Below are 25000 nucleotides of genomic sequence, written 5' to 3'. Positions count from 1 at the left end.
GTCTCATACACTCAAACATCTCATACACTTCTCAGGCAAACACGTCCACACAACGTCTCATACACTCAGACATCTCATACACTTCTCAGGCAAACACGTCCACACAACGTCTCATACACTCAGACATCTCATACACTTCTCAGGCAAACACGTCCACACAACGTCTCATACACTCAGACATCTCATACACTTCTCAGGCAAACACGTCCACACAACGTCTCATACACTCAGACATCTCATACACTTCTCAGGCAAACACGTCCACACAACGTCTCATACACTCAGACATCTCATACACTTCTCAAGCAAACACGTACACACAACATATACACAACTTAGGCAAACACGTACACACAACATCTCGTACACACAAACATCTCAGGCAAAACACATACTCAAACATCTCATACTCATCTCAGGCAAACACATACACACATCTCAGACAAACGTACACACAACATCTCAGGCAAACACGTACACACAACATCTCATATACACAAACGTACAAGCATACTCTAGCGCAAGGACCACGCGTCTAAGGGACAGTGTCCCGACAGATCAAAACATTAAACTCAGACATGCACTAAAACCAGAATTCAATGCGCAATATTGACATTAAAGTCACTTTATTCTACTGCAAGTCACTTATGCCATCCCAGGCACCTAATGAATGTGTATCTATTACTTATTGTGCAATGTACCTCAGGGGGAGTACTACTCCATACCACTGCACTTGTTATTTGTTAGTTATTGTATTTGTGTTGTGATGTGTTGTCCCTCGTGGCACCAACAGGAGCAAACAATGACCATGAAGGCTTTCAATTTCAATTACCAAACATCTAATCTCAGGCAAACATGTTCACACAAGCATATACAATCAACCCTAACCTTATGGGAAAACTCCACTGAAACAAAAACACAGACATGTATACTAAAAACAAAGACATGTATACTAAAAACACAGACATGTATACTAAAAACACAGACATGTATACTAAAAACAAAGACAAGTATACTAAAAACACAGACAAGTATACTAAAAACACAGGCAAGTATACTAAAACTTTACTATACTTTTTTTTTTTTTTAAAGCAGCTGTTCAAGAAATGCAGAATCATGTCCTTAACATCTACACTAAAAAACACAAACATCTACACAAGCCTCACACAGCTCTGCAAGCCCCCCCCCCCCCCCCCCACACACACACACACACACACACATGAAACGCATCACTTCAGCCTCCATCAGAACCCTGCCAGCCTTGAAAAACGAGACCCCACAGCCCCGTGGAAAGGTCTTCCTTCAAAGTGAGAGATCTGTCTGTGGTGCACTGTGACTGCCTATTAACATCTCTCTTCAAAAAAATGAGCAATTGAGTTTGCGGCTGAAGGTGAACGGTGCGGGGTCGCCTTCCCTTTGTGCTCCTGCATCCGTGTGCGTGTGTGTGTGTGTGTGTCAATAGCACTTCAGGCCGGAGAAAACACACTCCTGCTGGGTGGGGAGTTGTTCTTGATCTAATCGTCACCTTTTCCGCATTGGAAGAAACAAATGGGGGTCTAATATTGTGTTTAATCTTCTGGCCAGGGGCTGACCAAGGGCACCAGCAGCAGCAAGACAGTGCAGTGCAGACACACTCACACATACACACACACTCACACACACACACACCAACACACTCACACATACACACACACTCATACATACACACACACACTCACACACACACACACATTTTCCTGGCTTTTCTGACTGCGGTACAGAGACGCAACCTGTGCGCATAAACTGTTAGTTTAGTCATGCTGATGGATACATTTAAAACATGCAAAGACAAATGTAATGCCTGAAAACACATTCAATAAAAAATTAGGCCGTCCAGTAAACAGCACTTACACCAATTACCATCCATTTGTTCTGTGTTGTGCAGTTGACAAATAGCAGGAATGATTAATCACTGCTGTAGGGCCAACCATGCAAGAGCCAGAGGGGGGGGGGGGGGAGGGGGGTGGAGAATCATAAAGCATCTCACTTGGCGCATTTGACCTGAAGTTGCCCCTGTAAGTTAGCAAAGTGCCCCCGACTTAAAATGTGGGTATAAGATGTGGGTATCGGCAAATTAATCTTTCTGTTATTCAACCCATGTCTTTATTTTCTGGTTTCATTTGGATCTGCACAGTTTACAACCAGAACTGCTCATGTGTGAATAACTCCATTGCATGCTGGAAAATTCGATGAGAAGTTTAACTGTGACTTAAAGAGGCATGACTGACCCCCCCCCCCCCCCCCCCCCCACCCAATGGACATGCTCCTTTTATTAGCAGGGCTTCATCTGCCCTGAGACAGTAGAGCTGGCCGCTGCTTTCCATGCAAGGACAGGCATCACGTGTCCACGAACCTAACAGACTGGAACTGACGTCCAGTGCATATGTTTGAACACTAATAAAACCGTCATTGATTAAGTGCATTCAACCATGTGTAACGTCCCTGTCTGTGTGTACCTGTGTGTGTGTGAGAGTGTGTGTGTGTGTACCTGTGTGTGTGTGTGTGTGTGAGAGTGTGTGTGTGTGTGTGTGTGTGTGTGTGTGTGTGTGTGTGTGTGTGAGAGTGTGTGAGAGTGTGTGAGAGAGTGATATCACTGTAATTGCATTTATTTTCATTCTTTTTATTGCAATGCATTTTTGCAAGCTGAAGGACGTGTCACTGCCACAGCCCCTGAAGACCCTGTGGGTTCACTTCATCAGGGCAAGTCCGCCTCGGACCTGGAGAAGATATAAGCCACTATAAGCCACTACACACACACTCGCACGCACACACACACACACTCACACACACACACACATAGATCGACACTATGAACCACTAGACACACACAAACACACGCATGCACACACACAATCACACACACACACACACCCACACATAGATCCACACTATAAGCCACTTCACATACACACATACACATGCACAAGCACACACACACACAAGTATATCCACACACGTATATCCACACTACAAGCCACTACACACTCTCACACACACACACGTAGATCCACACTATAAGCCACTACACACACACACACTCACACACACACACACATGTAGATCCACACTATAAGCCACTACACACACACATAGATCCACACTATAAGCCACTACGAACCTCACACAGGCACACACACACATATGTAGATCCACACTATAAGCCACTACACACACACATAGATCCACACTATAAGCCACTACAACCTCACACAGACACACACACACACGTAGATCCAAACTATAATCCACTACTCACACACATAGATCCACACTATATGCCACTACACACACACACACCCCCGTAGATCCACACAATAAGCCACTATCTCTGGCTGCTGTCTCTGGAGCTCCAGCCCCTTTACCCCACCCTCTGCTCCATCCGCCTCCCCACCATCTGCCCCCTCCCTGGGCAGGAGCTGGCAGAGGGAGGGGCTGAGTGATGGATCCCTGTGGACAGTGGCCTGACTCTCTCTCTCTCTTTCTCTCTCTCTCTCTCTCGCTCTCTCTCTCCAGTGAACCCCGGTTCAATCGAACTCCTCACTGCTCCCCCAGCCTCAAAAGGGCAGAGCATCCAGCAGTATGACCCCTGATCCCCCTGTCCGTGTGTTTGTGTGTGTGTGTGTGAGTGAGTGTGTGTGTGAGGGACGCTGCTGCGCCTGAGTCTTGTGGAATGGGCGTGTCTCCGTGTGTGCTTGGTGAGGTTCAGAGTTTAACCTTTGACCTGTATTGATTGGAGGGGTCTGTTTCTGGAACTTCCTGAGTGGACGTAAATCTGCACTACATGACACGTGTCAGACTCCACAACACACAGCTATCCGTAGTCAGAAAAGCCAGTGAAACGTGTGTGTGTGTGTGTGTGTGTGTGTGTGTGTGTGTGTTTTTTTGACCTGTATTGATCGGAGGGGTCTGTTTCTTAACTCCCCTGCATGGACGTAAATCTGCACTACATGACACGTGTCACACTCCACAACACACAGCTATCACAGCAGAAGCAGCGAGGACAGATTTAATGCAGAATAATTATTTATTTTACACAGCTTCAGTCCAGTCATTCCCTTGTAGGCAACATGTAAAGACATATCACAGCCATGTCTCTCATGGGGACAGACACAACATGGTGAAGACATATCACAGCCATGTGTCTCTGAGGATAGACACAACAACATGGTGAAGACATATCACAGCCATGCCTCTCATGGGGACAGACACAACATGGTGAAGACATATCACAGCCATGCCTCTCTGAGGACAGACACAACATGGTGAAGACATATCACAGCCATGTCCCTCTGAGGACAGACACAACATGGTGAAGACATATCACAGCCATGTCCCTCATGGGGACAGAAACAGTTCTGGAAACGCCTGTATTTGCAGGACAATAAATAATCTACAGTTGCTCTGGCATTGCTATTTACACTCAAGGGCACACAACAAGTGAGAGGAAATGACATCATTCTGTGCATAAGAACTGACAAATGTTTATGATCAACTGAATCTGCCTTTACATATAATTAAGAGAAATGAACAAATGCCTGTTTTTTTAGGCCTACTGAGTCATGGTCTGTTTAGATTTGAATCCAATTGTTGACACCGGTTTCCTTATCGCTTGTATGTGCGGCTGTGTGTGTGTGTGTGTGTTTGTGAGACAGAGAGTGTGTATGTGTGTATGTTTGCACGTGTGTGTATGTATGTGTGAGTGTGTGTGTGTGTGTGCGCGCGTTTGTGTTTGTGTATGAGTGTGTGTGTGTGTGTGTGTGTGTGTGTGTGTTTGTGTTTGTGTATGAGTGTGTGTGTATGTGTGTGTGCATGAGTGTGTATGTGTGTGTGCATGTGTGTGTGTGTGTGTGTGTGTGGGTGTGGGTGTCAGTCTCAGACATGAGGGCCCAGTCTGAGCACAGAGAAAGCACGGCGGTGTTTGCGCAGCAGCAGTCGGATCTTCTCGTCGTCCGAGTCGGGGTCCAGGGGCTTGTTGTACTCCTCGTCCTCCACCTCGTTCTCCGACGCGTCCCCCGCTCCGTCGCCCCCTGCTGCCTGGGTGGAGCTGGGCTCTGACGCGGTCTTCTTTCGCCACTTAGTGCGCCGGTTCTGGAACCACACCTGTGGAGGAGCAGGACATGCAGAATAAATTACATTTAAAAAAAATTTTACTTGGCCTTTATTGGAAGTAAGAAACATATTGTACATACAGTAACAGAAATAAAGTACACACATACATTGGAAAATAGGTTAACAGAACTATATTAATGAAAAGAAAAGAAATAAGAAAAAAAATAAGAAAAATTTAAATAAATACAAGGGTGGCCTTTAGAAATTACATTTTTAGAGATCTATTAGCACTATTGTTTATCTTTTACAGGACTACATAGAGTTGGGGGGGCCCATGGATGACACAGGTTCGATTCCGGCCTGATGTCATTTCCCCTGTCCACTCCCCACCTCTTCTCCCTCTCATTTCCTGTCCCACTCTTCAATACAACTATCGATTAAAGGCCAAAAAGGCCAAAAATAAGTCTTAAAAAAAATACTACATAGAGTTGTGACATTTTTTATTTCTTCTCAGTATCAGGGAACAGGTGAGAATATCCTGGCTCCTGATTGGGGTCACGTGGGTTCAAGAGTCACCAGTTGTTTGGATATTTAAGTGAGTGAAAAAAAATTCTAATTTCATGCACTCTTTTAAAGAGGTAAATATAGTGCGTCTTATGGCCCATGAAAGTATACTAAGTGCTATATCACTAAACTAAAAAGCAGAAATGGATACATGCTGTTAATTTAGGGGGTTTCCACCTGTACTGCCTTTTAGTGCATGATATTTAAAAGGTAGGTTGTTTTAAATAGTTTGGTGTGTATTCAAAAACACAACATTGAATTCTATTTAATTTTGTGTGTGTGTGTTTGTGTGTGCACATGCATGTATGTTCATGTATATATATATATTCTTCTGTGTGTCTATGTCTGTGTGTGCATGTATATGTTGTTGTGTGTGTGTGTGCACATGCGTGTGTGTTCATGTATACATATATTCTTGTGTGTGTATATATTCATATACGGTGAAGGTGAACATGACTTAAAATATAGCAGGAAACAAAAACAAAACAAACTAAAACAAAAACAGAAAACACAGCAAATTGCAAGAAACATTAGTCAATGACTGACAAGACAGCAGCAGGCCAAACATGCGTGTGTGTGTGTGTGTGTGTGTGTGTGTGTGTGTGTGTGTGTGTGTGTGTGTGTGTGTGTGTGTGTGTGTGTGTGTGTGCTTGTTTGTGTGTGTATGTGTGTGTTTATATTCACGTGTGTGTGTGTGTGTGTATGTGTGTGTGTGTGTGTGTGTGTGTGTGTGTCTGCATATGTGTGAACTTCTTTCCTCTCTCTTACCTTCACCTGAGACTCAGTCATGCCCAGTGAGTATGCCAGCCTGGCTCTCTCGGGTCCGGCCAGGTACTTGGTCTGCTCGAAGGTCTTCTCCAGAGCGAAGATCTGATGCCCGCTGAAGGTGGGCCGAGTGTGTTTCTTCCTGCCCCCTGCGTCCCCCATGTGCCCGCCGTCTGTACGGAAGAGACCAGAAAAACTCAGAAATCAGAAAAACGCTGAGAAATCAGACGGGGCAATTAAGACAATATAACACTTATCGCCATACTGGATCATTTATCTACTCATGGAGTTCATGTTTATGACCAGTTATCAGAGATGGAACGGCAGAAAATGAATCAGAAATAACCAGATGATCCACAATTAAAATTCAGAAATACCAGGTCATCCACAATAAGAATTCAGAAATAACCAGGTCATCTGTCAGCACAGAGACATGCAATATAAATACAATTGATTCTACTTTTAATATTGATTTAATAATGACCTTTATTTACTCTAATTTTAGCACAGAATGAAGTTGTATAAAAAATGTATAAACATTTACATTTGTTCTTTTGCCAAAAAAAACACAAGCCACTAAATATACTCATAATGTATGAATTCATGATGCAGGTTTATGAGATTTCATTTCCTCATTATGTGTGAGTATCCACAGCACCTGTTTTAGTATAAACTTCACCACTATTACATTGAGTTCTGTTGCACACGTTCCTCATCCTTTCATAATTCCACACTAGTTTTATAAAAACAATTGAATTACATTGAATGCAATGGTATTTGTTTCTTATTTAATTTCTAACAGAATTACTGGACCTTATTAGAGAGTGGCAAAGGAAACCTTTTACATTTGGAGATTACTGCATCATCCAACTGATTTAATCTGACATTTACTTTAACACCTCAATGACATTTACAAACAATAAAACTAATCTGCTTATCATCAAATCATTTAACAGGAGATTTGACGTCTTGTGTTTAACTAAGGAAAATACAGCTTATTTCAATTGTCAGCTTCATAATGTAGAAGACGGACATCAAAATCTAAGGCTAAGGCTTATGATCCTCTCTCTAACGAGGCTCATGAGTCTCTCTCTAACGAGAAAGCCTTTCTCTCCTCTCAGCTCGTGAGACTACAGAGGGAAGTGGGGTGACAACATTTGAATGTCTTCTGACAAATATGAGAATAAACATAACAAACATGCTGTATGCAGTAGAGGAGTGTCCCTAACTGCCAAGGCACACGGGTGATAAAGGGCAAACGGATGATGGGGTGTTAGTGCATGTGTCAGGAATATGATTAAGCCAAAATGATTACTGCTCAATGTGTGCATCAGGAATAGAATAATGCTAAAATAGCTTGAATGATTTGCATGGGTGTAAATAAGCAAGTGCTTATTGTGTGTGTCAGAAATATGATTATGGTTGAATAGTTACTGCTCATCAAGTCCATCTGAAATATGATGATGCTAAAATGATCAGTACTCACGGCGTGCATCAGGAGTATAAGAATGTTTTTATGGAATATAAGAATGTTAAAATAGTCCGTCTTCAATGGAATATAACAATGTTAAAATAGTTATAGCTTTATGGAATATAATAATGTTAAAATAGTTATAGCTTAATTTATATATAACAATGTTAATATAGTTATAGCTTAATGGAATATAACAATGTTAAAATAGTTATAGCTTAATGGAATATAACAATGTTAAAATAGTTATAGCTTAATGGAATATAACAATGTTAAAATAGTTATAGCTTAATGGAATATAACAATGTTAAAATAGTTATAGCTTAAAGGAATATAACAATGTTAAAATAGTTATAGCTTGATGGAATATAACAATGTTAAAATAGTTATAGCTTAATGGAATATAACAATGTTAAAATAGTTATAGCTTAAAGGAATATAACAATGTTAAAGTAGTTTTAGCTTAATGCAATATAACAATGTTAACATAGTTATAGCTTAATGGAATATAACAATGTTAATAGAAAGTGCTCAATGGAATGTAACAATGTTAAAATAGTTAGTATTCAATGGAATGTAACAATGTTAAAATAGTTAGTATTCAATGGAATATAGCAGAGCTCCACGCGTGCCCCATGAGATGACAGTGTTAAAGTAGAGTGTTGCCCTGGGACTCACTGTTGCTGCAGGGCTGTCTGCCTCCTCTGCACTCGTACGGCGAGTCTGTCCAGCAGGTCCCAGTGCGGCCCTTCATCCCCGCGCACTCAGGGGCCTTGGGAAAGCTGCCCAGGGCTGGGTTGTAGTCCCTGTTGTAGTACATGCCCGGGGCAGACATGGTGGCTCCGAACCCCCCCATCGTGGGGTAGCCCGAGAGCAGGGGGGCGCCGGGGGCCCCCATCATGGAGCGGCTGAGGATGTCGCTGATGCCATGCGGGGTGCCCGCCGCGGCCAGCTGCGCGCTCAACTGCGGGTTGAGCTTGTAGAAGGAGTTGGGCACCGAGTACTGGCACACGGGCCCCTTGATGTCCGAGGAGAACTGGCCGAGGCCGCCGCCGTTGAAGAGGAAAGACCCCGGGTCCATGGACAGAGACTCCTCCGACTCCAGATTGACAGGCGGGCACGGGCTCGCTTCAGGAAGAAAAAAAAAATCAGACTCCCAAAAATACTCTCTTTCAAAAAAAGAACCTCTTTCTTTGAGTTTGACGTGAACAACGTGACACTGTGAGAACTCTCTCTACGAACGAATCCCTCAGTAGACTTTACTTGCAGATCCAGGCCCCCTTTTTAGTCCCATATAAGTGCACTCCTGCCTTGGAGGGTCTGGTACCAGGGAGGGGTTGCGGGCTTCTCAAGGAGGCGCTCTGCCAGGCCTGAGATCAGCACGCGTGCAGTGGTGGTGGTGGTAGCAGGTGGAGATGGAGTCTGCGTGGATGTCTCACCGGCTCTGGGCCATGCTGAGGTGGGGAACTCCCTCAGTCAACACTGGAGGTTTGAGGCACCTTTGACACAGCTCCTCTGGCGCTCGCTCGTGGAGACGGATGCCTGCTGGCTATAGCTCCCTGTCTGAGGGGGTCATAAATAAGAATCGCCTCAAGTTGAGGTGACACCTTCGAGATAAAGATGGGCCGCATTAGAATGTCCGCTCCGATTGGCCGGCAGAGTGTGGCTCCCGAAGCAGTCTCATTGGCTGGGCAGGTGGAGGCTGTTTCCTTTTATTGGACAGTGGCAGATTAATAGTTTTTTGAAAAGGTAGAGAGGGAATAAGTTGCTTTTTGATGGTCTGGTCTGCAGCAGGGCTGCTGTTCAGTGAAGCATTAAGAGGCGATGCAGAGAGAGGGAGAGGGAGAGGGAGAGGAGGAGAGAGGGGGAGAGAGAGAAACAGAGAAAGGGAAAGGGAGAGGAAGAGGGAGAGAGAGAGAATCGGAAAAGGAAGAATAAAAATAGCAAGAATCATAGAGTGGAAGACAGCCTAAAGGAGGGAGAGAAAGGGAGTGAGAGGGGGGGGAATACAATCATAGAATAGGACAGAGAAGTAAAGAGAGAATGCTTCATGGACTCTGCTGTTTTCAAGAATTAAGGCCAGAGGAGCTGTTCCGCCATGTCAGTGATCACCTCAGTTGAATAACGTGACTGCTATTACGAGTTCATGCGAGTACATATGTTGTACGTAAGTTATACGAGTGTAATAGGTTTTCTAACTGAATCACAGCATCAGTCTCATTGTTTAACAGCCACACCTTAACTTACATATTACACACCTCTTACCAGTTGGCCTATAGCTTTACTACTGTTATGCCAATACACTTAATATATTAGTGTTAAAATGTTAAAGATCTACAGCCATAAAGCTCAAGTGGTTTTGTGACCTTGTGAATTGGGGCCGTTGATAATGTAGTGATTCTGTTAATGATTGATGACGATGATTGATGATGATGATTGATGATGATGATGGTGCATGGCGGTGACTTGTTTCCTCCCTCTTCTTCGTCAGTGGGTGGCTGCTCTGTGACATCACCTGTCCCATGTTTGTGCTGTCTTACGATTTGAACTCATGAGGTGAGGTGAGTGTATGGGCGTTCTCTCATAAATGCATTCTTCTCTGTACCTGCGTTTCCATGGACTCCACTTGTGAAGTGTCATCAATCACAGCCCAAGAACTATTCCAATTCAAGAGTTGCATGTAGCCAAGCACTGATCCAATACCCGGAAGTGGTCTCAATTTGTGAGTTTTACCAAAGATCCTCTGTACTGATGAGTCTCTGATTTGATCAAGGATGCATCAGCAGGTTATTTGTGTGGAATTGGGTAATCAGATATCCCAGAATACATCTCACACAAAGGATGGCAGCACAGGAACAATAACTGTACATTTTGCACTCAGCAAACACACACTACTCTCACCAGAACTACCAACGCCCATAATTATTTCCCGCCGTTGGCTTTTTTAGAGGCACACAAACATATAATTTTTATTTCATATTTTAATGAATATAATTTTTTCATGAAAACGAACGCTGGCGCTTTGCTGTGTTATACTGTATGTGATTGTATTGTAATTACGCTACAGTAAAGATGAAGGTGATCATGCAGGATAGACCCCAGAGTAGAAGTGTGTGATGCCAGCAAGAAACCTTCCGTCACAAACACAGGCTGAGTGTACTGCATCCTCTTGTCCTTGGAGGTCTGGACTCCTGAGTTGAACTTGACCTGCCTAAACGCCCAAGAAAGGGAGTCGGTACTTGTTCCAACCACCTGAATGTTGTCTGTATAGACTCTTATAGACTCTATAGTAATTGGTTACAATCATCAAAGCCTTAATCAGCACCTGTAGTACCACTGCAGGAGCAGCAGGGGGCAGGACATAAATGTGATAAATGGGGACCCCATCTTATTTTTCACAAACACACACAATTTGACAAAAAAATATTTTTCCACCATTGCCTTATTCACTCCACTCCACTCCAGACACATGGGTAGACAGAAAGACAGACAGACCACACCAGGGTTATTATTTGTATTATTATTTATTTGTAACCAGGTGAAGAACACACTCTCAGTGGCCCTATAAACATGGTTTAGATTGAATTAAATTAAACTGAATCAGCTCTGGGATTCGTGTCAGAACTTTTGTAGACATCATAGGGAAGCTTATTTATTAAGATGCAGTACTGATCCGCAACAGCAGGTGGCAGTGAAGAACAAGAAAGTGATCGAAACATCTCCTTTGTCGAGGCTATTATATAACGAGAAAGAGGCGAGAAGGAAGGGGAAATGAATGTACAAAGCTAGCTTAGACGGAAGGCTTTGTTTTGTTTTTAGCTACGGGCCAAAATGGCCAGGATTTTATTTTAGTTAGTCTTTTTAGGTCTGAACACAGGTTGGGAAAGCGTCTTATTCTGAGTGATACATGTTTTCACCCAGTAAGCTAAGCGGACAGCGTCTGATGCTATTTCTCTTTTTTGACACAGCTTGCCCGTCGTAAAGTAGCCTGGCCTGTGACGTTTTCCTTGCCAAAAGGAAGTTAGCGCTAGGTAGCTAACGTTAGTTATTAGTCTTTTCCCTAGTGTTTTGCTGTATAGTTTCATTATATTAACACTGAACCTTTGTCGACGAAGGTTTTATGGTATTAAATTGAAAGAAAGGAAGATCGGATGAATAAAATAGGGTGTTTAGGATAACAATCTAAGCTATACGTACTGGTAGCTGCTTGTCAGTCCGCAAGTCCCTTTGTTAGATTTCAGTTACTGAGTTGTTTTAACAATTTTAATCAGCAATTTGAAGTGACACTAACGTTAACTCGGAGCCTGAGAAGAGACCTCAGTTTCGTTTACTGTTGTTAGCATATCAGGTACAGTAGGTAGTTTATTCTTGCTTGATCATGTACGCACCTCCGGGACCTGCTGTTCCCGGAAACCGACGTCGGCGAGGCGGCACAGCGCTGCCCAAGCAGCCGGAGCGAAGTCTGGCCTCGGCACTTCCCGGTGCTCTCTCCATCACAGCCCTGTGTACGGCCCTGGCCGAACCCGCATGGCTCCGGGTCCACGGAGGGACCTGCCCCAGACAGGAGCTCGGAGTGGCAGACGTCCTGGGATACACTGACCCCAAGCTCCTGGAAGGTAGGTCTGAAGCCACCGTGTCATTTTTTTTTGTAACGTTCTGGCACGACTGTACGTGATTAATGGGTGTTAGTTTAACACAGAAAAACAGTTACTTGTTTGCTGTGTGAGATATAAGTTGTTTAGCCATGAAAACTTTAACACATTTATCGTCATGTTTTTTCCCCCCCGCTACACATACTTTCGGTTTCACCTTCTGTCTGTGCTGTTTGGCAGACTACTGCTTTAACTCTCAGACCATCTTACTGCTGCGGGTTATCGCGGCCTTCTGTTTCCTGGGGATCCTGTGCAGCCTGACGGCTTTCCTGTTGGATGTGTTTGGGCCCAAGCACCCGGCGCTCAAGATCACCCGCAGATACGCCTTCGCACACATCCTCACAGGTAAGACCCCCACCTGGGCAAGAGCACCCAGCTACACCTGCTCTTGGTGAAAAAAGGCCAAGTACTTCCCCCAGAGAGACAAACTATGTGTAATTTCATACTGAGTGAAACAGTTTATCTGTTGTGGTATGGAGAGAGAAATAGAAGAGTTAACGTGTTCATATGCTTGTTAGTATTGAGATATTTGTATTGTAAAATCGAGCAGGAATAAGGCGCAGGCTTCTTTGGCTTCAAGACTTTTTATTATGATTCACACACCAAACAAGCAGGAAGCACTGACACAGCAACAGGAGTTCAATGGGTTGAACCTTTACGTAACTGACAGTAACTGTGGGCAAATATGCTTGCTACGAAGGGAACTAAGACACACAAAAGGGAACCAGACACTATGTAGACTTCTGTGTAAAATTAGTCGTGTACTTGGAGCACGCAGAATTCTGGAAACTCCACTACATCACACACATATATGAAAGCTGCGTCTCCCCTTGCACACTACAGTATGTTTAAGATGACAGATCATATAAGGACCACAGTGTACATACTCAGCTGACGGTAATTTAGTATAGCCGATGTAGGCCACCATTGACGTCTTTAATAGCCAACAGTCCTCCATCCAAAGACGAAGGAAAAACTTGTCCTGTTGTAGCATGGAGAAATATAAACCAATAGAAATGTTAGTTTGTCAGAAGGGCATTAGTGGCAAGTGTCAGTTTATTGGAGAGATGCTGCTCACTGTTGGCATCTGTAGTAGCCGATAGATACGGTGATGGCAAAGTCCTGGCAGTGTCTATTCAGCTCTCATTGAAAGATTAAAATCCCAGTGGTACTAATGCTCTCCCTCTGTGTCTGTCTGTCTGTCTGTCTGTCTGTCTGTCTGTCTGTCTGTCTGTCTGTCTCTGTCTGTGTGGCCTCAGTCCTGCAGTGCGCCACGGTCATAGGCTTCTGCTACTGGGCGTCGGAGCTCATCCTGGCTCTGCAGCAGCAGCACAAGAAGTACCACGGCTCGCTCATCTACGTCACCTTCGCCATCAGCTTCTACCTGGTGGCGGGGGCGGGGGGCGCCTCCATCTTGGCCACGGCTGCCAACCTGCTGCGCCACTACCCCAGCGAGGAGGAGGAGCAGGCCCTGGAGCTCCTCGCTCAGATGGAGGACGGCAGCGACGCCTTCCCAGCAGACTACGACATCGCCAATCAGTTCCAGCCGCCCCCTGCCTACACGCCATAGCGGGGTTTTGGCACCGTACTCCACCCCCCCCCCCCCCCCCCTCCCTCTCCCCCTCCCACGTATCGAACGCCACCACAGCTGGGAACACGCAACACATCCCCCCCCCCCCCCCACTCTCTCTCTTTCACCTGCTGAACACCTCATAGATCTCCCTCGGCCAGGACACCACCCCCACAGCCTCTCTCACGCCCCCCAAACCCCTCAGAGAAGCCACCGTTTGCCTCGCTGTCACCAGGGACTCCGGCTGCACTGGCTCTGGTTGCCTTGTGATAAGCAGTTGACAGCTGACGCGTCCCTGTGTCCTTGCTTCGGCCCTGCTCCTTCCTGTCCTGTCCCGCCCTGCCCGCCTCCCGTGCACACGCTCCGGAAGCGGGTTTCATCTCGGCTGCTGCTGGTGCTGCGATCGCATGAAATGACCTGTCTGGGCTGCAATGGGGCTGTTCGTTTTGTCCGCACCACCGTGTGACACGTTCTTGCAGTAGCTTGCAAGTGAGTGTGTGTGGCTATTGTGACCGGAGTCCTTCAGAGTGTTTGGTATTGTCTGGCACGCATTGTCACGCACAATTGTAACAACTCGTTTTGTTGAATGCTTTACTGGTGTTTATCGGTTTACCACTCGGCTTTCATTTAAACCAACTGTATGAGCAGAGGTGGAGCCAAGATGGCGTCTGCATCTCACCCTCAAATGCAATAATACTGGATTAGTAAATATGTGGTATTATTACTGACAGCACTGTGGCTGGTAACATCAACACAGCAGTGTGAGGCACTGTAAATCTGGAGTTGGGATGGAGGCAACAGTCAGCTGAAACGTTTTAGTTTAAAAACAAGTTCTGGGGCAACTTCACCTCACACGAGGTGGATGGAGGAACAGTTGTTTGCCAAAAGATTCATAAAACTCCATCAACACTTGTATGAGCGGGAAAAAACTAGCTTTAATGAGCGACAGAACGCTGAAAACGTCATTAAAGTGAATTTTTAACCCACTCACATGAGTGTTGCCAGAGTGCTATTTAAGTTTTCATTGGCATCGCTGAGACCAGCTGACTCCAAGACCGGTTTGACACCGAGCCGCTGATCAGTACTCGGGTCAAATGTCACCCAGGGTCAGTTGCCTTCTGGGTTCTCATACTCAATCTCCCCTCCTTGACACCTGGGGTTCCTCACTTGCTGTCATGAATATTTTCCAGGGAGATGTTTTCGAAAGCTTTCACAGAAATGTCTGGATGATTTCTCTGCTCCATGAAGACTTTAACAACAACAACCATAGCTCTGTCATTCTTTAAGGTTCCTGATGACCCCCCCCCCCCCCCTGCACTTGATTGACACTCCAGCTGATTTTCCCCCATGTATTTATTTGATCGTCCACATGGACTCAGGAGGGTTCATTAACTGTCCCAAACCGGCCCCCTGGCATCCAAAAAGTAATGTAAGCAAAAAAAAAGAAAAGTAAGGTCTCCCTTTTAAAGTTTAGGCTATTATTAGTATTATTTATTGAAGAGCTGGTGGTGCTCAGTGGTGGGTGTGCATTTTTATTCCCTTTTAGAATAAATACCCGAACGTGTGCTTGGCTTGCTTTGCTCAGAGGAAGTAAACGTTGGTCTAGAAATGGCCGTCTTCATGCCGTGCGGCTTGACTGGTCTTTCCGTGGCACCACGAGAGAACACGGATACGGAGTTAGGGACCCAGGACAAACCACGGACCACTTCTTGGGTCTTGCCATTTATGACACCAATATGTCAGATTTGCCATCACATTTTGGACATAGTTATATTTTCACTCTTTTTTTTCTACTTACTCTTTAGGCCCAATTGTCTGTAATCACGTGGGTGTGTGCACAATCGCGTTAGAGCGTCCTGGCGGCACACAGACGAGTGTGTTTAAGGTGCATTTGGCCGTGTGTGTGTGAGTGTGTGTGAGGGAGAGAGGGAAAGACTGATTCTGGTTTGATTATTACTCTTCTTCTCTCTGTTGGGACTGTGTGGTGATGGCTTGAGTCCTGGCTATGCACTGTTGGGCAGGACGATTGGGGCAGGACGCTGACATTGGGAGAACCTGATTGTAATCTTTTACTGTTGAATTTTTACATGCAATGTTTTCTGAAAAGGTGATTTGTGTTGGTTTATACAGTTTTATTTCTGTTTGTTTTTGTTTTTTTTGTTTGTGTTAATTTTGGTATTGTAGCTTCATTTTAATAATGTGTTTTAAAGATGTGAAGTAAAATCTAAACTGGTATACTGTCTGTGGGCCTTTCATTTTCTCCCAGCTGTCATATGACCACATTCAAAGAGTGTGGGCAAATATTTTGTAGAGATTTTTTTTGTCAGATTTAGTGAACTGGTCCAGTCCAAGTTCAGTGTTTGCACTCAAACTCCAATGTTCGTAGACAGCCCTGAATCAAACAGTGGCTTGGACCGAGCCATTAACAATCCAAGCCAATTAACACACAACGAATTTGATTGGGCATTGAGCTCAAATAACACCTTTTCGCCAAACCGAATCGCTGACAGCATCTTTAGGACCTAATCTATATTTAGTTAGTGTCCATTCTTTTCGAGCCCTCTGTTGCTCTGTTGCTATGGTAACTTATAAAACACCAGACGGCGTATCAGGAAGTAAGATAAATACTTAGCTTGTCAACTAAGGCCGTAACGTTAGAGAGGAGCTCATAATAAGTATTGTTTATTTGTCTTCATGCTATGCTTCTTAAGACTTGTTCTAAAGCTACAATCAGTTATGGATAATGGCCCTACCGCATTCTTCTAGGAGGCTGATGCTGCTAACATAGCCTAAATAAAGTAAAGTTAGCTAGCTAGCGATATCTAGCTAACTGACATGACATGTCTAGTATAACCTGATTGACGCCTTTGCTGCTAGCTATGGCTATGCTCGTTAGGTTACAAACATTAATGTTACAGAATGCAACATTTGTATAACTTCACAGTTTGATGAGTTTCGCGGAATGATTCTGGTAACTAGAGATCAAACTTTACCTGACCAGTTATCGCTAGCGTTACTCTGACTGTCACATTAGCGATAGTATAATTACCTTAGCTATGCCTGAAACAGGATATAACGTAGGAAACTATTTTCAAAGAACATTTCATAGTTTAACCGTTAGTTAGGGACATACTTCGCCTAGTCTCCTTTCAAGGTCGACATTAAGGGAACGTAAGCCCACCTAATGTGTTAAAAGATACAAACAGATGTTAAATAATAAAATATGTCTACCAGCAATCTACCACCTCTGCGAAACCTTCCAAACTGGTCCCGCGTTGGTACCTTGGACAAGACCCGATACCCCCGACTGTTTCCCAGAGACTGCCCCACCAATGCCCCCCATCTGGACAGTACCGTTAAAGGACGAACATTCACCCGCAGCATGGACTCCGATCTGACCAGAATTGCCTCACTGGAGAAAGATGTAATTTTCTTACAACAACAACACAAAGAGACGCTGGAAAAACTACACAATGAGATCGATGCCCTGAAACGCGAAAATAGGGGTAAGGCAGGCTTGTAGCATGATCCAGATTCTATTCTAGTAATAAATCATAATTATAATCATAATTATTTTAAGATTGCCATGCATGTTAGCTCTGCTGCAGTAAATAATGTTAAACGGTGTGAAATGTGTAGGCTGTATTCTTGGATAATAATGTGTTTAATATTTGTATTATTTGAATACTTTTACAGAATTACAGTATAAATTGATCATGGAAACTAATCAGCTGTCCAAAGGTATGAGTACTGCACATCACAATCCTCAATGCGTTCAATTTTTTTTACTGTTCTATAATTAAGTGACCATTAGAGCTAGTCACGTACAGTTTTACAATTGGTATGACACTTGCAGTGCTTAGGTACAGAATGCCTGCAACCACCCTTCAGACACTGTTCAAACAGTTATTTCAAAGTTTAAAGTACTTTTATTGTCATTGTCACAAAAACCGACAAAGGACAGACGAGGCAGCACCAGGCGGCTAATTGGCTGTTTCAAAACCAAATCTAGATCACTGTAGATGCTGTACTGTGAAAGGAAATGGAAATTATATGGTTGAAATCAGACAGATTATTCTGATTTTAGTGGAATTAAAAAAAAAAAATTGTTTTGTTTGGAGTCTTGTAAATGTTACCATCTGTACAAAAGTGGTCATATTTGCATTGAAATGTGCATGTTTGTGGGCAAAATATAGATGTTGTTATGTATGGCTTAAAGAGATTTTTCTACTACTAAGTCAATAAAATAAAATATCAACCGCTAAAAAGTTAGTTCTTGGGGTCATGATAGCTGATTGGCTTGAGATATTTGTGGGGTGTTTGGGGATTGTAAGTGTGGATAAGATATGCTAAAGATTGTGAAAATGTTAACACTGTTATTCCTTTAACTGATCTGATGCAGAGAGTCACACAGCGTCCTCTTTGCAAGCCGGCAGTGGGAGTGAACTGGACCCCTCTCAGTGTCCTGCCGGGTCCTCTCTGCTCCTCGCACCCCACGGGTAACAGAGCACAGGCAATCAGACCTACTACATGCTGGACTGTGATGATGGCTATTCCTTTCACTGTATTAACTAGACAGGACAACTTACTCACAGTTAACTTTTTCCTCCCTCCTCCATCAAGCTGGGACGGTGCTTCAAACATTGTGGATCACTCTGGCCCTCAGAGCCAGGAGCCCGAGGCCATGGGAGGCCCCCTCATCTCTCTGGATCCTCTGCGGGTCCACAGCCACCCGTCGGAGCTGCCCCGCGCCCCCACCCTGCAGGAGTGTGAGCTCGTCATCCAGCAGCTCTGCCGCGCCAACAAGCTGCAGGCGCAGGAGGTCTGTCTGGCGCAGGGTTATCAAGTTCAAGTTCAAGTTTATTTATATAGCAAATTTCATATGTTATACATAGACACAATGTGCTATGAGTGCAGAGAAAACATTCAATTATCTAAAATAAACAAACAAACAAACACACTTAGCGAAATATATATATATATATGTATGCATGAAATAAAAACAATAAAATGAATACAAAAAAATAAAAACAATAAAGCTTTAAAGTGTTAAAAACAAAGACCTATATTGTCATTCGTTAGCTTCAGTCCTCTCCTGAGGGTCAGGGTGGAGGTCTGGCTAGCTCAGGGTTATCCTCCGTTAGCTTCAATCCTCTCCTGAGGGTCAGGGTGTAGGTCTGGCTAGCACAGGGTTATCCTCCGTTAGCTTCAGTCCTCTCCTGTGGGTCAGGGTGGTCTGCTGAGCAGCTTCTGTCTTTTTGTCTGACTATTTCAGCTGTTGCAGTTAAGGGCGGTCCTGAAGGACATTGTCCTGAATAAGAAGCAAGTGTCTGACGAAGCCTATTCCTTCCTCTCAGACTGCCCGAGGTACAGATGACATCATATGTATCTTTATACCCCCACATAATGTTTCCAAATTTCTGTTCTAGAATGTTCCATTTAGTCCATTGCACACCTGTATGAAATGTGATTTGTTTGGTGTCCCAGGGAAGGATATGAGAGGTTACCGAAGATCGCTCAAAGACCTGCAACAAATATACCGTAAGTATGCCTGCGGCACATACTGTACAAACTGCAAAAGACACAGAAAAATATCTATGTTTACCTTACGCATTATGTCCATGTCCTACCCTCGCAGAGAATTTCATAGAAACTCCAAAACGACATAACCAAAAATATATACAATATATGTCAATAAATGTATGAAATATATGAAAACAATATATACAAATGAAATGCTGTGTGGTGCTGTGTTGGCAGTCTTAACTGTGTGTGTGTGTGTGTGTGTGTGTGTGTGTGTGTGTGTGTGTGTGTGTGTGTGTGTGTGTGTGTGTGTGTGTGTGTGTGTGTGTGTGTGTGTGTGTGTGTGTGTGTGTGTGTGTGTGTGTGTGTGTGTGTGTGTGTGTGTGTGTGTGTGTGCAGGCTTCAGGCCCAGGCCAGTGTAGGGGAGAGGCTGGTCCTGCCCTCCATCAGACCCAGCTGCAACAGCTTTACTGAGAGACAGAAGAGAGCTCAAGCCACCCACAAGACCCGCCTCCGCAAGACTGTTGACTCATGATCCCACACACTCAAATCCACACACACACTCAAATCCACAAACACACACACACACACACACACAAACGGATACACAAGCAAACACACACACATACACACACACACACACACAAACACACACACACACACACACACACACACACACACACACACACACACACACACACACACACACACACACGCTCACCCAGTGTCACCAGCCTAACAGAGAACCAGCAGAGGGCGTAAAGCACCCATGAGTCCTGCCTCAGTAAAGATGTTCACCCATAATCATGCCTGACAGCTCTGCTCTGCCCTGGCCAGTCTTCTGGAGCTCCTGACTGGGAGACAGATGCCAACTGCAGAATAAATCAGACCTCGCACTGCCCCCTCACTAGCCTCTTTCCATGCCATTTCATCAGGACAACGCACCAATGACAACAGAAGCAACAATGACTGGAAACAAAGTAGGGTTTAGGGTCTGATGAAGTTTCTCTGAAACACAGTTACTGTGAGAATTTAGTAGTATACGGGTAAATAGTCTTCTAACAGTTTCAACAAATAAGAGCAGTTGAACTCTGTCCCAGTCCAGATCCAGGTTACAATAATTTATGCCCACCCCAGTATGTAACGGAAACACGTGAGGCCCCCCAGCAGAATAACTGAGAGCCCCCCCCCCCCCATATAGGCAAGATATCAAAACTCAAAAATACTTGTTATTTTCGGAGGTTTGGCATTCAATTCAGCAATTTACTGTAATGAATGCCGCTTTTGTAGCCTGACGTTGTCATACTCATCATTTTATACAGAATGTGAGTCTGATACTGCCCCATTGGGCTGTGATTATGGGGCGTGTTTCAACCGAACCAGGAAAAAAAATGCCTCTTCGCTCAATTGGATATAGGCTACCAACAACCAATCAGAGCAGCGTAGTATGACCATAACGTAGACCATCGGGGGCCAGCTGATAAATAAACGTTTACCGGATCCCGTAGGAAGGACGGCAATAACATCTTTCGATCGACAAATGCCATAATCGCGTTTCCCTGTTCCTCTTTCAAAATGAATGCGCTGTCGATGTCTTCTAAAACAGACTTGAATCAACACATCTCAGCTCTCCAGCGGCAACCATGTTTGTTGGAAACAAATCCAATTAAAATTCATATATGTGTTGTGTTAATGCATTATAAAGCTATAGGGATAGGGGAGGGGTGTTGGACCTAAGAATGTTCTTGATGTTCAACGACTGTGAAAGCCTTCTTTCATTATTTGTACCAGAGACTGTGAAGACTGCGTCTGGTGCGCAAAGACTGCTGTGTATGACCTTAAGCTTATTAAATCATTTCATATCATGGGTGGAACAGTGCACAGATGTGGGAGTTCCATGTACTCTAGTGTAAACCGTTACGTTCGCGACCAGAAATGTGCTGTTTGCTCTATTGTAGAACAATTACCGAGCTCCGTGTCAACGTTAATGAGGTATGGTCGAATAATTGTGATTGGATGATTTATAATGACTTCCTCGCAACATCCACTAATCACTAAATCCATTTTTGCTTGATTACGCCCTGTTTTGTGTCAATGAAACTAACGAACATAGGAATCCCTGCCTATTCTCATTGTAGGGTTGCCAATGCGTGAAGCCTGACCATGGGGCTCATTGCTTATGAAATTAGGACCCTTAGACATTACAGACCAGCAAGGGCAGAATGCATGGGAGAGCCCTTAACCCTGAATTTAACAGATCTGTGAAGTGAGGTCCTGCCCAATATTACAAATGAGCCAAACATGCTGCTGACAAAGGTGTAACTACCTTCCATTTTCTTTGTACTGTGACCATAGACATTGCTCTGTTGTTCAACTTTCCACATGCATAGTCCAGAAATGTAGTGTTTTTAGCCTAATTTGAGTGGTTGCTGAAAATGAATTTAATCTGTTTTTAAATCTGAATTTAAACTTTAAACACGGTTTGATGCTTTCATTGCTCCGGAGTTTGAAGGTTGATTTGACTATCCAGTATCAAGGTCATTTACACATAAGCCTGTTTGTGTTCGTACCCAATAGCTGCCGGGAGGCATAACCAAAATGTCTGCTGAGTGGCGTAGGACCTTTCACCCAACTGCCTATAAAAATCTGCTTTCACAAACACACCCCTCTATGGTCTCTTCCTGTGGGCCCTTGGATGAGTGCACTGAGTGAGCCCAGACGTTAACTTGTGTTGAACTCTATTAGAGTCTTTCCATCCCTGATGCCAAAATCCCTTCCCAGACTTGGACTAAGCTGCCTGGTCTCCCGACACTGACACTGTTTATAGTGAAGGTGACCAGACCTGGCTGCCAGCTCTCGCACGGGGCCAAAGGGCTGACCTCAAGCCTACTCACGACGAGAGATCCACAACTTCTTCCAAAAAAAAAAAACGTTTGAATAGTTGTGAATATTATTTCTTCTTGAGCATTTCATATTTATGTTAACTCAGAGGTACACTGACACTTGTGTAAGCAAGAAGTGGCGTCACTAATCACAGCAGACATGCGGCTCCAATAATAATAATAATAATAAACTTTATTATATGGCAACAACAGTAGGAGCATTCTGATTGGCTAACGCGTGGTCATGCCACCCGCATATTGCCCTCCTCACCGGTCAATCCGGATTCGTATTGCCCTCTGTCGTAAATTTCTAAATAAGCGTAAGTAATCACACTTGAGTCTTGAGTTTTACTGTCCAGATGAAAATGAAAACATCAACAGCCATGAGGAAATTCAGTAGAAGCAAAGATTTGTTATTGAAAGTGATGAAGACTAGATGAAGACCTTGCTATCGCTCGGCCGATACGTTAAAGCCTCGGTTTGATATTTCCCGGCATGACCTCACTCTTGGTTAGTAAGTAGTCATTATTTCTATAGCACCTTTCATACAAAACAATGCAACTCTAAGTGCTTAAGAGCAAAGAAATTCCGTGCACAAAGAAAATACATGCACAGTGATCCACATTAAAATAGACATCAAATGAACATAAAACAAAAAAACTAGGATAGAGTGCATAAAATAATATATAGCAGATAGCAGACACTGGCTGTGAGAGAACAGCCACAAGCACTTAATCATTGTTCAGAATCAGATTTTATTTATAAGTTTGCACAAACAAGGAATTTGACCTGGTGAACTGGCTTTCAATGTGCTTACACAAAATAAACATAACAACACAATACAAAAACAAACACAATACAGAATACAGTTCTGCAACGTTAGAGTGTGAATCCGATGTTTGTTGCAAGGCTTTGGGCAGGTGAGTGTGTTAGTGTGTGTGTGTGTGTGTGTGTGTGTGTGTGTGTGTGCGAGGCTTTGGGCAGGGTGGGTTATCCAGGATGCATGGCCTTATTGCTGTCAGACTACACATGGTCTTATAGAATTAAAGAGCCGCATTCAGTAATGGGCTTTACAGGGATGTCGCTCTCATTCAACAGAAAAGGAATTCCTCATATTTTTCCATCTAGAAAAACTAAACAACGTTTAACCAACTGCCGTATTCAGTAATGGGCTTTACAGGGATATGGCTTTCATTCAACAGAAAAATAATTCCTCATATTGTTCCATCTAGAAAAACAAAACAACTTTTAACCAACTGTAAATGGTTCTGAATGTATCCAAGGTTACTTTTATTTTTGATGTTTGATGACATTGGACTCACGATAACCGTTTTTTTAAAGATCATGTTTGTGAACCAAAATATGAAATGAATCCGAAATAGGTGAAATTATGTTCACCAGTTATATGCAATATTTTCGTGTAAAAAGAAGTGCCAGATATTGAGCAGTGTATTGTGTCACATAGTGCATACATGTACTCATGTTAAATACTGTAACCTTTCATTTCAGTGAGCTCTTCATTCTTGAAGTTGCTTCACAGTGAAACGATCCTGAAATAAACTAAAAATCAAACCCAGTAGCTGTAGACATCTCATTAAACTTAGTCAGATACCACTGTGTTCGAGTATGGGTTTAAATGTATGTATTTGAGAGATACTTATATATTTTGAATGTATATATTTCTCATTCTATGCTAGGGAAGTGTGTGTGTGTGTGTGTTGGGGGGATATATTTTGATATGTAATGACATACCAGTGTGTAAATGTGTTCCTCAGTGAAAGTGTGACAATGCTGATAGTGTAAAGGTCCGAGGTTGTGGAGAAGAAAGTGGTCTTTTTAAGGTGAGGAATGCACTGAAGAATGATGCCCCTTAAACTTGGACCTGCAGAATGGACTACAGCCAGCGAATAGCAAACAGATTAGCTGAAAGATATAATGAAGAGAGAAAGAGAGAGATAAAGGAAGAGGGAGAAAAACAAAGAGCAGGACGGATAAAAAAAAGATGGAGAGAGAAAGAAAACGACAATTGAAAAAAGAGGGGGAGAGAAAGAAAAGGAGAGAGGTTGAGGCTGGAGCAGCAGACGTTTGGGCAGAGCGTCAGGCGTATCAAAGGTGACAGTTGATCCAACTGTCAGATCAGTCGACGGGATGCCCACAGTGGCCTAATGACTTAAGGTAATTACCTAAGAGAGAGTGGCAGCAGCCGTGGGTGGTATTATTTATTCTCCAGACAATGGGCTTGTCTTAGTTTCTGAGAAGCAGGGCTTACACTGTGACGCGTGTGCACCGAGGCGACGCTATAAAGGACAGGCCCAGGTACTTGGACCGGCCGTTGAGGGACACTACACCTGCTGGACTCTGGTTGAGTTCCTGTTCTTTCCTTGCACCAGTCTGTGTTGAGTACGAGAGGGATCTGGCCATGCTGGCATCACGGGTCCTGTTGACCAAGAAGGCCTCCACTGTCCTCAGCCGACAGCCTGCGTGC

General features: G+C 43.8%; 3 protein-coding genes across 3 annotated transcripts in view; 2 read left to right on the top strand and 1 right to left on the bottom strand.

Moving 5' to 3' along the window:
• Nucleotides 1–4911: 4911 nt before the first annotated feature.
• nkx6.3 (NK6 homeobox 3) lies at nucleotides 4912–8969 on the bottom strand (the record flags this gene model as incomplete). Its single annotated transcript, XM_080852385.1, has 3 exons — nucleotides 4912–5139; nucleotides 6421–6590; nucleotides 8567–8969. The coding sequence occupies 3 exons, from the start codon at nucleotides 8967–8969 to the stop codon at nucleotides 4912–4914; spliced, it is 801 nt and encodes a 266-aa protein (XP_080708511.1).
• Nucleotides 8970–11655: 2686 nt separating this feature from the next.
• On the top strand, nucleotides 11656–14209 carry tmem127 (transmembrane protein 127). The gene is made up of 3 exons (XM_080852386.1): nucleotides 11656–12504; nucleotides 12721–12885; nucleotides 13800–14209. The coding sequence occupies exons 1-3, from the start codon at nucleotides 12267–12269 to the stop codon at nucleotides 14108–14110; spliced, it is 714 nt and encodes a 237-aa protein (XP_080708512.1). The 5' UTR covers nucleotides 11656–12266; the 3' UTR covers nucleotides 14111–14209.
• Nucleotides 14210–24934: 10725 nt separating this feature from the next.
• The window catches only part of gatd3l (glutamine amidotransferase class 1 domain containing 3, like), a gene marked incomplete at both ends in the record, with an annotated part of 5471 nt that continues 5405 nt past the window's right edge, over nucleotides 24935–25000 (top strand). Inside the window, one exon of the mRNA XM_080852387.1 lies at nucleotides 24935–25000. This exon is cut by the window's right edge and continues 51 nt beyond it. Coding sequence (XP_080708513.1) covers nucleotides 24935–25000 — 66 coding nt within the window.

The sequence above is a fragment of the Sprattus sprattus genome, assembly GCF_963457725.1.
Source record: "Sprattus sprattus genome assembly, chromosome: 15".
Lineage (NCBI taxonomy): Eukaryota > Metazoa > Chordata > Actinopteri > Clupeiformes > Clupeidae > Sprattus > Sprattus sprattus.
The sequence above is the reverse complement of the archived record's forward strand: the minus strand, read 5'-3'. Positions and strand labels throughout refer to the sequence as shown.